At 45.3% G+C, this 12853-nt stretch overlaps 1 protein-coding gene across 1 annotated transcript in view; it reads left to right on the top strand.

Annotated features, from left to right (window-relative positions):
* The window catches only part of LOC311145419 (kinase D-interacting substrate of 220 kDa B-like), a 102712-nt gene that overhangs the window by 78303 nt on the left and 11556 nt on the right, over positions 1 to 12853 (top strand). The window contains exons 25-26 of the mRNA XM_084181655.1: positions 6982 to 7208; positions 7961 to 8083. Of these exons, the coding sequence (XP_084037781.1) occupies positions 6982 to 7208; positions 7961 to 8083 (350 nt within the window). The remainder of the gene's footprint in view (positions 1 to 6981; positions 7209 to 7960; positions 8084 to 12853) is intronic.

Below are 12853 nucleotides of genomic sequence, written 5' to 3'. Positions count from 1 at the left end.
CACATGGTCAGACGAGGAGAGAGCAGTAGGAGTAGCAGTGTTTTCTGTGGTAATCCATGTTTCCGTCAGCGCCAAGAAGTCGAGGGACTGGAGGGTAGCATAGGCTGAGATGAACTCTGTCTTGTTGGCCGCAGAGCAGCAGTTCCAGAGGCTGCCGGAGACCTGGAACTCAACGTGGGTCGTGCGTGCAGGGACCACCAGGTTAGAGTGGCAGCAGCCACGCGGTGTGAGGCGTTTGTATAGCCTGTGCGGAGAGGAGAGAACAGGGATAGACAGACACATAGTTGACAGGCTACAGAAAATGGCTACAATAATGCAAAGGAGATCGGAATGAAATGAACTAAACATCTGGGAAAGTGAGAGAGCGGGGCCTCCCTCACTTACGTTTCACTGAAACACCCAAATATAACTCTCCCAACTTACACCTCAGAAACTATAATTGTTGTAAACTACAGCGGTTCAATGTTTTCTAGGAATAGACTAACTTAGTTTATTCAGCTAGCTAACTTGGTACAGTATTCTTCTGTGAAAACCGTCCAGGGCACCGAATCCTATGACGCCACAGCCAACTAGCATGCCAGCCTCCAACAACACGGTTTAGCACCAATACTCGGCCACAACAAACCACCAGTGTGTCAACACGCCAAGCAGATCATTCGTGTCCGTGTCTAACGTTGTGTAAAGTTCTGGGTTAGTCCCGACAGCTTGAGCGAGTCCGTCGTCAACTTATTCAGCCAGTTAGTTAGCTAGAATAGTTAGCATACTAGCTAGCCATTGCTCTCTGCCAACGAAAAAAAAACAACTCCTCCCACGGCACGAACACACAGAGAGAGCGAAGCTAACGTTAACTAGTCACCCATGTCCCAAATTCCCTTGAACGACTCTGGTTACCAGTATGTAAAAACAAAAACACAAATGTAGGTTATAACTTACCCCTAGCAGTTACTGTTAGCCAGCCAAGTGCAAAGCTAGCCACTGAATCGACTCAGCCAGTTCGCGTCTGTTCGCTAGGTCGTTCCAGCTATTGTTTAGTTAATTATAACTGGCTATACTTATTTCACCATTTACCATAATGAGATACAAGTTTCAATTATATTTATCATAATATATGTTTGTAAACTTACCATGAAAAAGTACCATAGTGTTTGAGTCCATATAGATGTACCATGATATTTGCATTGCTACTAAGTAAACCTCAAATTATTCTCCACTATTCCACCCACTAAACCCCCCGTCCCCCCGAATCTCAGGGCCCCCGAGAGACCGGGACCCATCCTTCGAAAAGAGAACACACAGTGCCACCCACAGAACAGAAGCAGATCAACCGCCAAAAGCATTTAAAACTCCCTCACCTCGATTTGTATTATATATAGTTATTAAAATATATATATATTAATACATCTTGTATCTTAATTTCCACAATTAATGAGTAATATGCGTAATAATGTAGGCAGTTCATAAGAAGGATTGTTACCTATAACCAGGATTTCCATTACAAAAATTACATTTTTGGCAAGCAATTATTATTTTAGCAAACAATTATTGTGATTCATCCTATATTGTCCCTAACATCATTACCCCATTGCAACAGATGTGGGACACATACTCAAACACACTCGACCCCTTTCCCCCACAAACATGTTCAACAGTTGTTCCATCCCCGAGCCCATCTCAAGAAAGGACTTGATGTGCGAATGCATATACAGTTGCAGCTGTTTGAGAAGGCATGCAAAATTTAGCTAATATTTGCAAAAATGGGGAGGTTTGATTAACCAATGTCAAGTGCTAGCTGATGGAGATCAGATACCCCCCTTCCCCTGAAACACACACATGCTGGTCCCCCATTGTGACCATTTTCCCAAGCATCTCTGTGCAGTCAGACCTTCGATTATTTTGTGTCACCAGGGCCACAATAATTTGCCCCCCTCTCTGATTGTCCGAGTGTGACCCCCTCCCCATGGGTTACTGCAGCCAGTGTTGCCAGCACTGCCACTACCTGGGTGGGGGCACCCCACCGGACTCCCCTCCGGCTAGGTACAAGGTCGTCAAGGTTCTCATTAGCAGCTTTGAGAATTTCCTTGTATATTATGCTCTCCCATCAGGGGGCTCTGGCTTTGTAGGACCAACCCTGCCAGGCAGGCTCAGAATCTAGAGGGGGCGGTGCTGCTTTAATGGGTCTCTGACCACATTTATCTTTCTGTTTTGGCTGCATATAGGCTACTTACAGTAGGCCCATTAAACAGATAAGGACTTCTCCTTAGTGTGTGGGTCGCTCAGGTGGGTGTCTAGGGTATAGGGTTGGGGACCGTTCAACTATATTTATAATTTATTTTAAAACGTATATCCCATATCTGCACAAAATTGAAACTCTCACAACCCCTGCTCGCAGACACACATGGGCTCTGGGATTTGCAACCATTTTCCCTTTTCACTCACTTAACTCCACACTTTTCCAAACACAAAAACACACACCTCACCTTTCAACACAATACACCCGCACATACCCACATACCGTGCCTTCTATGTCCTCTGTTTGCTGTGTTTTTATCCCTACCATGTTGATTCTGAGTACTTTTGTGTTCCAGTTTCTTATATTTGAAGATGTATTATTTAGCTAATTATTCTTTATTTTAATGCTGTCTTATCTATTTATAAAATACTATAAATAGAAAGTAAAATATAAATTATTTGACAACATTCTCTATCTTGAATGGTATAGTTGTAGTTTATTTCTTTATCAATTGTTGTAGTTTATTGTTTTCCTATATATATTTTTTATTACAATCCCTACCATGGATAGTATTGTGTTCCATTATTCGACTCCTCTATGGGAACTTTGTATTATTTAGAATAGCCATGGAGTAGTCTTGGTGTCTCAGAAGATTTGGTTATCAATATACAGTTTATTGACTATGAGAGCTACACGTTTCCCTTTTAATCTATTCTCCATGAAGAGTGGTTACAGAACTTTGTGCCGTTCTGCAATTTCCTTCAGGAACTGATCATTCATTCCTATTTCTGTGGCAGCAAGTTTTGTACCCAGGCTTTTAACCATTATTTTATCTTTGAAGAATGCAAATTTGGCAGTGATTGGGCACTCATATCTCTGTCCTCTCTGTCTGAAACAGTGTACACGTTCGAGTTGGATTTTGTCGACAGCATCGCCTGGGATCTGTAGCGCTTTAAGAAATAATTTTGTTCACCACACTTTTAGGGTCTTCGCCCTATTTTTCTTTGATACCAGTAAGTACCAGATTTTCTCTAATAGATCTAGTCTGTATGTCAAGTAAGGCTTCTCTCAGAAACATGTTCTCCTTTTTAAGTTCATTAACATCTGTTTCAATCTCATTGACTGTACCTTTTAGCTTGTTTGTTTCTTTCTCTGTTGTTGCAGCTTTTTCGTCACTCATCTTGATGCTCGCCTTCAACTACTTTATATCTTTACTGACTAATTCAAGTATGCCCAGTTGATCATTTATCGATTTTAACAGATCGGTTTCCACCCTTACCATTCCCGGTGGTGAAAAGCATAAATCGTCTGTCTGTCGAGGAGTTGCGTTTTCTTTTGGGGATTGGTTCTCCATGTTTACCCTCTGTCATTTGGGTGTTAATTGTTTTGGTAATATTGGTCGATACATTTCTCTAGCCTTATAATTTGTTTTGTATTATTATCCAGATTGAAGGTTATTACCCACGAATGTGTGGAGTGAAGTGCTAATATTTAAACTTACGTTTTTATCTGCACCGCTGTGTTCAGTCCGCCATCTTACTTCACCCATGTTAAGTTCTTAGTGATGTGGACAACAAGGAACTTGAAGCTCTCGACCCGCTCCACAATAGCCCCGTCGATGTGGATGGAGGCGTGCTCTCCCCTCTTTCTCCTATAGTCCACGATCAGCTCCTTGGTCTTACTGATGTTGAGGGAGAGGTTGTTGTCCTGGCACCACACTGCTAAGTCTCTGACTTCCTCCCTGTAGACTGTCTTTTCGCCGTCGGTGATCAGGCCTACCACCGTTGTGTCGTCAGCAAACTTGATGATGGTGTTAGAATCATGCGTGGCCACACAGTCGTGGGTGAACAGGGAGTACAGTAGGGGACTAAGCACACACCCCTGAGGGGCCCCCGTGTTGAGGGTCAGTGTGGCGGAGGTGTTGTTGCCTACCCTCACCACCTGTGGCCGGCCCGTCAGGAAGTCCAGCATCCAGTTGCAGAGGGAGGGGTTCAGTCCCAGGGACCCTAGCTTGGTGATGAGTTTGGAGGGGACTATTGTGTTGAATGCTGAGCTGTAGTCTATGAAGTGTGGTTCTCTGTAGCTCAGCTGGTAGAGCACGGCGCTTGTAACGCCAAGGTAGTGGGTTCGATCCCCGGGACCACCCATACACAAAAAAAAATGTATGCACGCATGACTGTAAGTCGCTTTGGATAAAAGCGTCTGCTAAATGGCATATTATATATATTATTATAACAGCCTTCTCACATAGTTATTTCCCCTCTTGTCCAGGTGGGAGAGGGCAGTGTGAAGTGCAATTGAGATTGTGTCATTTGTGGATCTGTTGGGGTGGTATTTGAATTGGAGTTGGTCTAGGGTGTCTGGGATGATTGTGTTGATGTGTGTTATGACCAACCTTTCAAACCACTTCATAATTACAGATGTGAGTGCCACAGGGCGATAATCATGTAGGCAGGTTACCTTGGAGCTGTTGGGAACAGAGACAATGGTGGTCAGCTTGAAACATGTTGGGGTTACAGACTGGGACAAGGAGAGATTGAAAATGTCTGTGAAGACACTTGCTTTGAGAACGCGCCCTGGTATTTAGTCTTCTGATTGTTAACCTCTTTAAACGTTTTGCTCATATCGGCCACAGAGAGCGAGATCACACAGTCATCTGGCGCAGGAGACGTGTTGGTAGAAGTGAAGTGGTGTAATTGGCTAAACTGTTATTTACTCATTGATCTGCAACCAAACGCATTTGAATGCACCCAAATACTCTCACACAACAGTCGATCAGCTATCCAGCTCAAAGGGCTGACGTCACTATCAGCAGAGATGCTATTTAGTGTGAATGATGCAATGCTCACCTACTCATTTATCGGCCACATGGTGTTTGGGACAATTCAGGGCTGTCACACTGTGCTCTGTGCGCTGAGCTGGTCAATTAATACAAATGATGTATCTAGCCACTAAAACCGTTGTTACCCTGGCCTTAGTGTGATGGCCCATGCTGTTAGTGACCACAGTGTCACACTGAGTATGTCTGTTGACCAGCAGAGACAGCCTTAGTCATGGTGGTCACAGCTGGTCACGGGGACAGAAAAGTGACCAGTGACTCTCTGGCCAGTTATCCACTCTAATAAATATAGTATTTTAGGACAAGTTTTATGTGTATGAGATGATTGCATGTGTGTATGCTTGTTGTGTTTTGTGTTGATGTGTACATTTGTCTTCGTCTTAGTGTGTGCGTATTTGTCTTGATATTCATCTGTGTGTGTGTGTGTGTGTGCGATCTCCTCTGTTAGCCCACCTTCCACTCTGGAAGGTGACCAATGCCCCTGTCCCTGGCCAGTCATCCAGTCCTCTGGAAGGTGGCCAATGCCCCTGTCCCTGGCCAGTCATCCAGTCCTCTGGAAGGTGACCAATGCCCCTGTCCCTGGCCAGTCATCCAGTCCTCTGGAAGGTGGCCAATGCCCCTGTCCCTGGCCAGTCATCCAGTCCTCTGGAAGGTGACCAATGCCCCTGTCCCTGGCCAGTCATCCAGTCCTCTGGAAGGTGGCCAGTGCCCCTGTCCCTGGCCAGTCATCCAGTCCTCTGGAAGGTGACCAATGCCCCTGTCCCTGGCCAGTCATCCAGTCCTCTGGAAGGTGGCCAATGCCCCTGTCCCTGGCCAGTCATCCAGTCCTCTGGAAGGTGACCAATGCCCCTGTCCCTGGCCAGTCATCCAGTCCTCTGGAAGGTGGCCAATGCCCCTGTCCCTGGCCAGTCATCCATTTCTCTGAATGGCCTCCTGTAGCTCAGTTGGTAGAGCATGGCGCTTGCAACGCCAGGGTTGTGGATTCGATTCCCACGGGGGGCCAGTAATGAAAAATGTATGCACTCACTAAAAACTGTAAGTCGCTCTGGATAAGAGCGTCTGCTAAATGACTAAAATGTAAAATGAATGGTGGCCAATGCCCCTGTCCTTGGCCAGTCATCCATTCCTCTGAATGGTGGCCAATGCCCCTGTCCCTGGCCAGTCATCCATTCCTCTGAATGGTGGCCAATGCCCCTGTCCCTGGCCAGTCATCCATTCCTCTGAATGGTGGCCAATGCCCCTGTCCCTGGCCAGTCATCCAGTCCTGTGTCCAGTGTCCTGCAGCCAGCCAGTGGGCAGGGCCGTCAGTGATACTCACTTACCAGACTGACTGACTGACTTACTCACTCATAAGGCCTCCATTGTGCTCCCTACTGCAGGATCGGGTCTCTACTCAACCCATCATTCAACAACAGACACTCTTTATGACGGAGACATTTTGGTTCCTGTTTCTTACCAGGCACTGATTCCACTATGTTCTAACTGTATTTTTCAAAATACAATTTATCAGTAAAAAAAGACTGTGTTCTTGGCAAAAGTGAGAGTTTGAATTAATAATGTATATTTTCAGTAAAGCCTATAAAGAACAGTCTGTTAATTTACACCCTGCTCCATCAAGTGCACTCAATCACAGAATCAATGTTTCTCCATGTATGTGGAATGTGATTTGCTTGCTCTCCACAGAACCTCTCTATTTGAACTCACTAAGAATTTTCAAATATGTTTGGCTGAATCAGTTTCTGAGTGGGTGGATCTAAAGTGTCTTTATAGTCGGGGCCAAGATGTGATCTACATCAGCCTCACAGATGAAACGTCTCCCTTTCTCTCCCCACTCTTCCTTCCCTCTCTCCCTCTCTTTCATTATCTCTCTGTCACTCACTCACTCACTCACTCACTCACTCACTCACTCTAGACGTCCGTGCTGCCAGGGAGCAGATGCACATTGGAGGAGTGGCCTATCCCACGCTGCCCCTGCAGGACATCCCAGCCCGCGTCCCCTCCTCTTTCGGCCAGCACTCGGCTGCCTGCTCCCCCACGGGCTCCTACGTTGGTTCCCTGCCCCCCCCAGGGCTGGTGCCCTCCCAGCCCCACAGCAGTTACTACAGCATGCCTGCCCCCCAGCACCCCTTCTACACCCGGGTGAGACGTCAACACAACACAGCAGCAGACAGGCAAATGACTGCGCCTGAACCTAGCGCAGTACACATTCATTTAGTATACAGTAGAGTAGCCAAAGTTTGTTCAACGTACTTCAGGATACTGTACCTTTAGTATGAAGAGAATCCCAGTGCAGTTGAACCTACCTCAGTTTACCTTCGCATACACACAGGACTTAAGTGATGGTTACTTACCTCTGTTTGTTCATGTGACTGCACAGCTACCTCAGTGCACTGACCTCACAAGACAGGGCTGTTTACTCACTTAACCTAATTTTAAATGTGACAGTGCCAACCTCAACTCTAAAAAAGGATTCTTCACAGTTCTGGGGTTACTGCAGATATACACTGAGTGTACCAAACATTAGGAACACCTTCCTAATATTGAGTTGCACACAAACCGGTGTGCCTGGCATCCCTGTAGCTCAGTTGGTAGAGCATGGTGCTTGCAACGCCAGGGTTGTGGGTTCGTTTCCCACAGGGGGCCAGTATGACAATGTATGCACTCACTAACTGTAAGTCGCTCTGGATAAGAGCGTCTGCTAAGTGACTAAAATGTTTTTTAAAATGATCATAGCTTCCACCTAGATTCACCTGGACAGTCGGTCATGGAAAGAGCAGGTGTTCCTGATGTTTTATACACTCAGTGCATGCATATGAATGGTCCCTCATACAATCCCCATGTTTTAACCATTCTCCATATTCATCCTTTCTCTCTCCCTGGTTTCCATATAGCCTTATTTCCCCCATCATGTGTATCACCAACCCCGGCATCAATACAGCTCCCATCATCACCCTACCCTGACCCAGTCACGCCCCTCCTTTAAAGCAGGCTACCCAAGGGACCCCAATGGGCTTGTAAGTACAGAGTTGCCTGTCAGTAGTACACCTAGCACTAGTAGCTAGTCATTAGATAGTAGTTATAGTAACAGTTTGTTTGTAGCGTTAGTGGTTAAGCGCCGATTACTTTTACAATTGTTTTGATTCTGATTCTGTTTGACAATGTCATTTGTGTAACACGTGTTCACCTTTCTACATTTTCTCAAACATTTTATTTTCCTCCCATAAAGTAAAATGGCCCGTTTCTCTCTGTGTTCTTCATTCCGATTAATACGATCCCGTTAATGCAGCATCAGTGGGTCAGCAGTAGGTCTCTGTCTGTCTTCAGGTCCGTTGTGTAAGCTTGCATGACATGAACCCCTCTCCTCCATCCTCCTTTCACTCTCCAAGGAGTTTGTGTAGGCATGTGTTTTTTACCCCACTATACACCCCAATGTAATTTTGCTCCAACCCTAGTTTAGGTTATTCCTATATCTATTGCCCCTTTACCCACCCCGTGCCCCGTTCTGTGCCCATGTCAGGATGTAATTGCTGAGGATCCCAGAGAGGGCCTCCCCTCCCCCACTACCACTGACCCCCCTATGGTAACACAACAGGCTGGTGTGGAGCGTTGGCATTAGCTAGAGCATATGTGTCCTTTCATCTTGACTGTTACAACTCGCCACACACAAACTCACCAAAAAGCTATGCACTCACACACATGGCTAACCTTGTCCATCGACCAGATACACTGACATGGTTTGGAAAGCTGACCGGGTATGTCAGTGTCAATGTCATGTCTGCACCAGTGGCTCCCCTGGTTGTGGCCTGCTCCGGAGCAAAGTGCAATAGCTCAGTGCTGTTTGAATGTGAGTCTCATTGTCCAGGAGGGAACTAACCACCATGCGAGTGCGCCTGCTACCATTCTATATCTGCATGTATAGGTTGCATGTTCATATAGGACTAGTTCACAGGAAGGTTGAAGTAAGTAAAGATGAATGGCGGTGCAGAGTTTCCCCTAGGATTTTTTTCAGCAGTGGTGGCAGAGATAGTGGGGGGTGGGGATTGGGATCTTCCCTTGTTTTTGCAGTGGCGGCCATGATTTAGCAGTGCCGGTGCGCCACTGCTAGATGCACATAGGGGAAACACTGATTATGTAATCACATGGTAATCAGTCATAGGGGAAACACTGATGATGTAATTACATGGTAATCAGTCATGGGGGAAACACTGATGTAATTACATGATAATCAGTCATAGGGAAACACTGATGATGTAATTACGTGGTAATCAGTCATAGGGGAAACACTGATGTAATTACATGGTAATCAGTCATAGGGGAAACACTGATGTAATTACATGATAATCAGTCATAGGGAAACACTGATGATGTAATTACATGGTAATCAGTCATAGGGGAAACACTGATGTAATTACATGGTAATCAGTCATAGGGGAAACACTGATGTAATTACATGATAATCAGTCATAGGGAAACACTGATGATGTAATTACATGGTAATCAGTCATAGGGGAAACACTGATGTAATTACATGGTAATCAGTCATAGGGAAACACTGATGATGTAATTTACGTGGTAATCAGTCATGGAGATACACTGATGATGTAATTACATGGTAATCAGTCATAGGGGAAACACTGATGTAATTACATGGTAATCAGTCATAGGGAAACACTGATGATGTAATTTACGTGGTAATCAGTCATGGAGATACACTGATGATGTAATTACATGGTAATCAGTCATGGGGAAACACTGATGTACTTACATGATAATCAGTCATAGGGAAACACTGATGTAATTACGTGGTAATCAGTCATAGTGGAAACATTGTTGATGTAATTACATGGTAATCAGTCATGGAGATACACTGATGTAATTATGTGGTAATCAGTCATAGGGGAAACACTGATGTAATTACATGGAAATCAGTCATGGAGATACACTGATGATGTAATAATGTGGTAATCAGTCATGGAAATACACATTATAAATGGGCCAATGTCTCAGTTTAGCTTTCCTTTGGTAAGTGCAGCATATCGTGTCTGACTGAACTCGTTACCATTGAAGCCCAACAGGACTAATATAGCCTCTCTGTCCCTACTGACCATTCCATGTCTCTCCATCCCCATTACCCTCTGTATCCCACCAGAGCTTCTCTATATATCCCTCTCATACTCTCTCCTCTCTATTGGTCTGTGGGTATATATACAGTTGAAGTTGGAAGTTTACATACATTTAGGTTGGAGTCATTAAAACTAGTTTTTCAACCACTCCACACATTTCTTGTTAACAAACTATTGTTTTGGCAAGTTGGTTCGGACATCTACTTTGTGCATGACACAAGTAATTTTTCCAACAATTGTTTACAGACAGATTATTTAACTTATAATTCACTGTATCACAATTCCAGTGGGTCAGAAGTTTACATACAATAAGTTGACTGTGCCTTTAAACAGCTTGGAAAATTCCAGAAAATGATGTAATGGCTTCTGAAGCTTCTGATAGGCTAATTGACATCATTTTTAGACCTCCACAAGTCTGGTTCATCCTTGGGAACAATTTCCAAACGCCTGAAGGTACCACGTTCATCTGTACAAACAATAGTACGCAAGTACACTGCTCAAAAAAATAAAGGGAACACTTATACAACACAATGTAACTCCAAGTCAATCACACTTCTGTGAAATCAAACTGTCCACTTAGGAAGCAACACTGATTGACAATAAATGTCACATGCTGTTGTGCAAATGGAATAGACAACAGGTGGAAATTATAGGCAATTAGCAAGACACCCCCAATAAAGGACTGGTTTTGCAGGTGGTGACCACAGACCACTTCTCAGTTCCTATGCTTCCTGGCTGATGTTTTGGTCACTTTTGAACGCTGGCGGTGCTTTCACTCTAGTGGTAGCATGAGACGGAGTCTACAACCCACACAAGTGGCTCAGGTAGTGCAGCTCATCCAGGATGGCACATCAATGCGAGCTGTGGCAAGAAGGTTTGCTGTGTCTGTCAGCGTAGTGTCCAGAGCATGGAGGCGCTACCAGGAGACAGGCCAGTACATCAGGAGACGTGGAGGAGGCCGTAGGAGGGCAACAACCCAGCAGCAGGACTGCTACCTCCGCCTTTGTGCAAGGAGGAGCAGGAGGAGCACTGCCAGAGCCCTGCAAAATGACCTCCAGCAGGCCACAAATGTGCATGTGTCTGCTCAAACGGTCAGAAACAGACTCCATGAGGGTGGTATGAGGGCCCGACGTCCACAGGTGGGGGTTGTGCTTACAGCCCAACACCGTGCAGGACGTTTGGCATTTGCCAGAGAACACCAAGATTGGCAAATTCGCCACTGGCGCCCTGTGCTCTTCACAGATCAAAGCAGGTTCACACTGAGCACATGTGACAGACGTGACAGAGTCTGGAGACGCCGTGGAGAACGTTCTGCTGCCTGCAACATCCTCCAGCATGACCGGTTTGGCGGTGGGTCAGTCATGGTGTGGGGTGGCATTTCTTTGGGGGGCCGCACAGCCCTCCATGTGCTCGCCAGAGGTAGCCTGACTGCCATTAGGTACCGAGATGAGATCCTCAGACCCCTTGTGAGACCATATGCTGGCAAGAGGAAGGCATTGATGCTATGGACTGGCCCGCCCGTTCCCCAGACCTGAATCCAATTGAGCACATCTGGGACATCATGTCTCGCTCCATCCACCAACGCCACGTTGCACCACAGACTGTCCAGGAGTTGCTTTAGTCCAGGTCTGGGAGGAGATCCCTCAGGAGACCATCCGCCACCTCATCAGGAGCATGCCCAGGCGTTGTAGGGAGGTCATACAGGCACGTGGAGGCCACACACACTACTGAGCCTCATTTTGACTTGTTTTAAGGACATTACATCAAAGTTGGATCAGCCTGTAGTGTGGTTTTCCACTTTAATTTTGAGGGTGACTCCTAATCCAGACCTCCATGGGTTGATAAATTTGATTTCCATTGATAATTTTTGTGTGATTTTGTTGTCAGCACATTGAACTATGTAAATAAAAAAGTATTTAATAAGATTATTTCATTCATTCAGATCTAGGATGTGTTATTTTAGTGTTCCCTTAAATTTTTTGAGCAGTGTATAAACACCATGGGACCACGCAGCCGTCATATCGCTCAGGAAGGAGACGCGTTCTGTCTCCTAGAGATTAACGTACTTTGGTGCGAAAAGTGCAAATCAATCCCAGAACAACAGCAAAGGACCTTGTGAAGATGCTGGAGGAAACAGGTACAAAAGTATCTATAGCCACAGTAAAACGAGTCCTATATCGACATAACCTGAAAGGCCGCTCAGCAAGGAAGAAGCCACTGCTCCAAAACCGCCATAAATAGGCAGATACGGTTTGCAACTGCAAATGGGGACAAAGATCGTACTTTTTGGAGAAATGTCCTCTGGTCTGATGAAACAAAAATAGAACTGTTTGGCCATAATGACCATCGTTATGTTTGGAGGAAAAAGGGGGATGCTTGCAAGCCGAAGAACACAATCCCAACTGTGAAGCAAGGGGGTGCCAGCATCATGCTGTGGGGGTGCTTTGCTGCAGGAGGGACTGGTGCACTTCACAAAATAGATGGCATCATTATGGAAAATTATGTGTAGATATTGAAGCAACATCTCAAGACATCAGTCAGGAAGTTAAAGCTTGGTCGCAAATGGGTCTTCCAAATGGACAATGACCCCAAGCATTTTTTATTTAATTTTTTATTTTACCTTTATTTAACTAGGCAAGTCAGTTAAGAACAAATTCTTAT

The sequence above is a fragment of the Coregonus lavaretus genome, assembly GCF_964263955.1.
Source record: "Coregonus lavaretus genome assembly, chromosome: 18".
NCBI classification, from domain to species: domain Eukaryota; kingdom Metazoa; phylum Chordata; class Actinopteri; order Salmoniformes; family Salmonidae; genus Coregonus; species Coregonus lavaretus.
The sequence above is the reverse complement of the archived record's forward strand: the minus strand, read 5'-3'. Positions and strand labels throughout refer to the sequence as shown.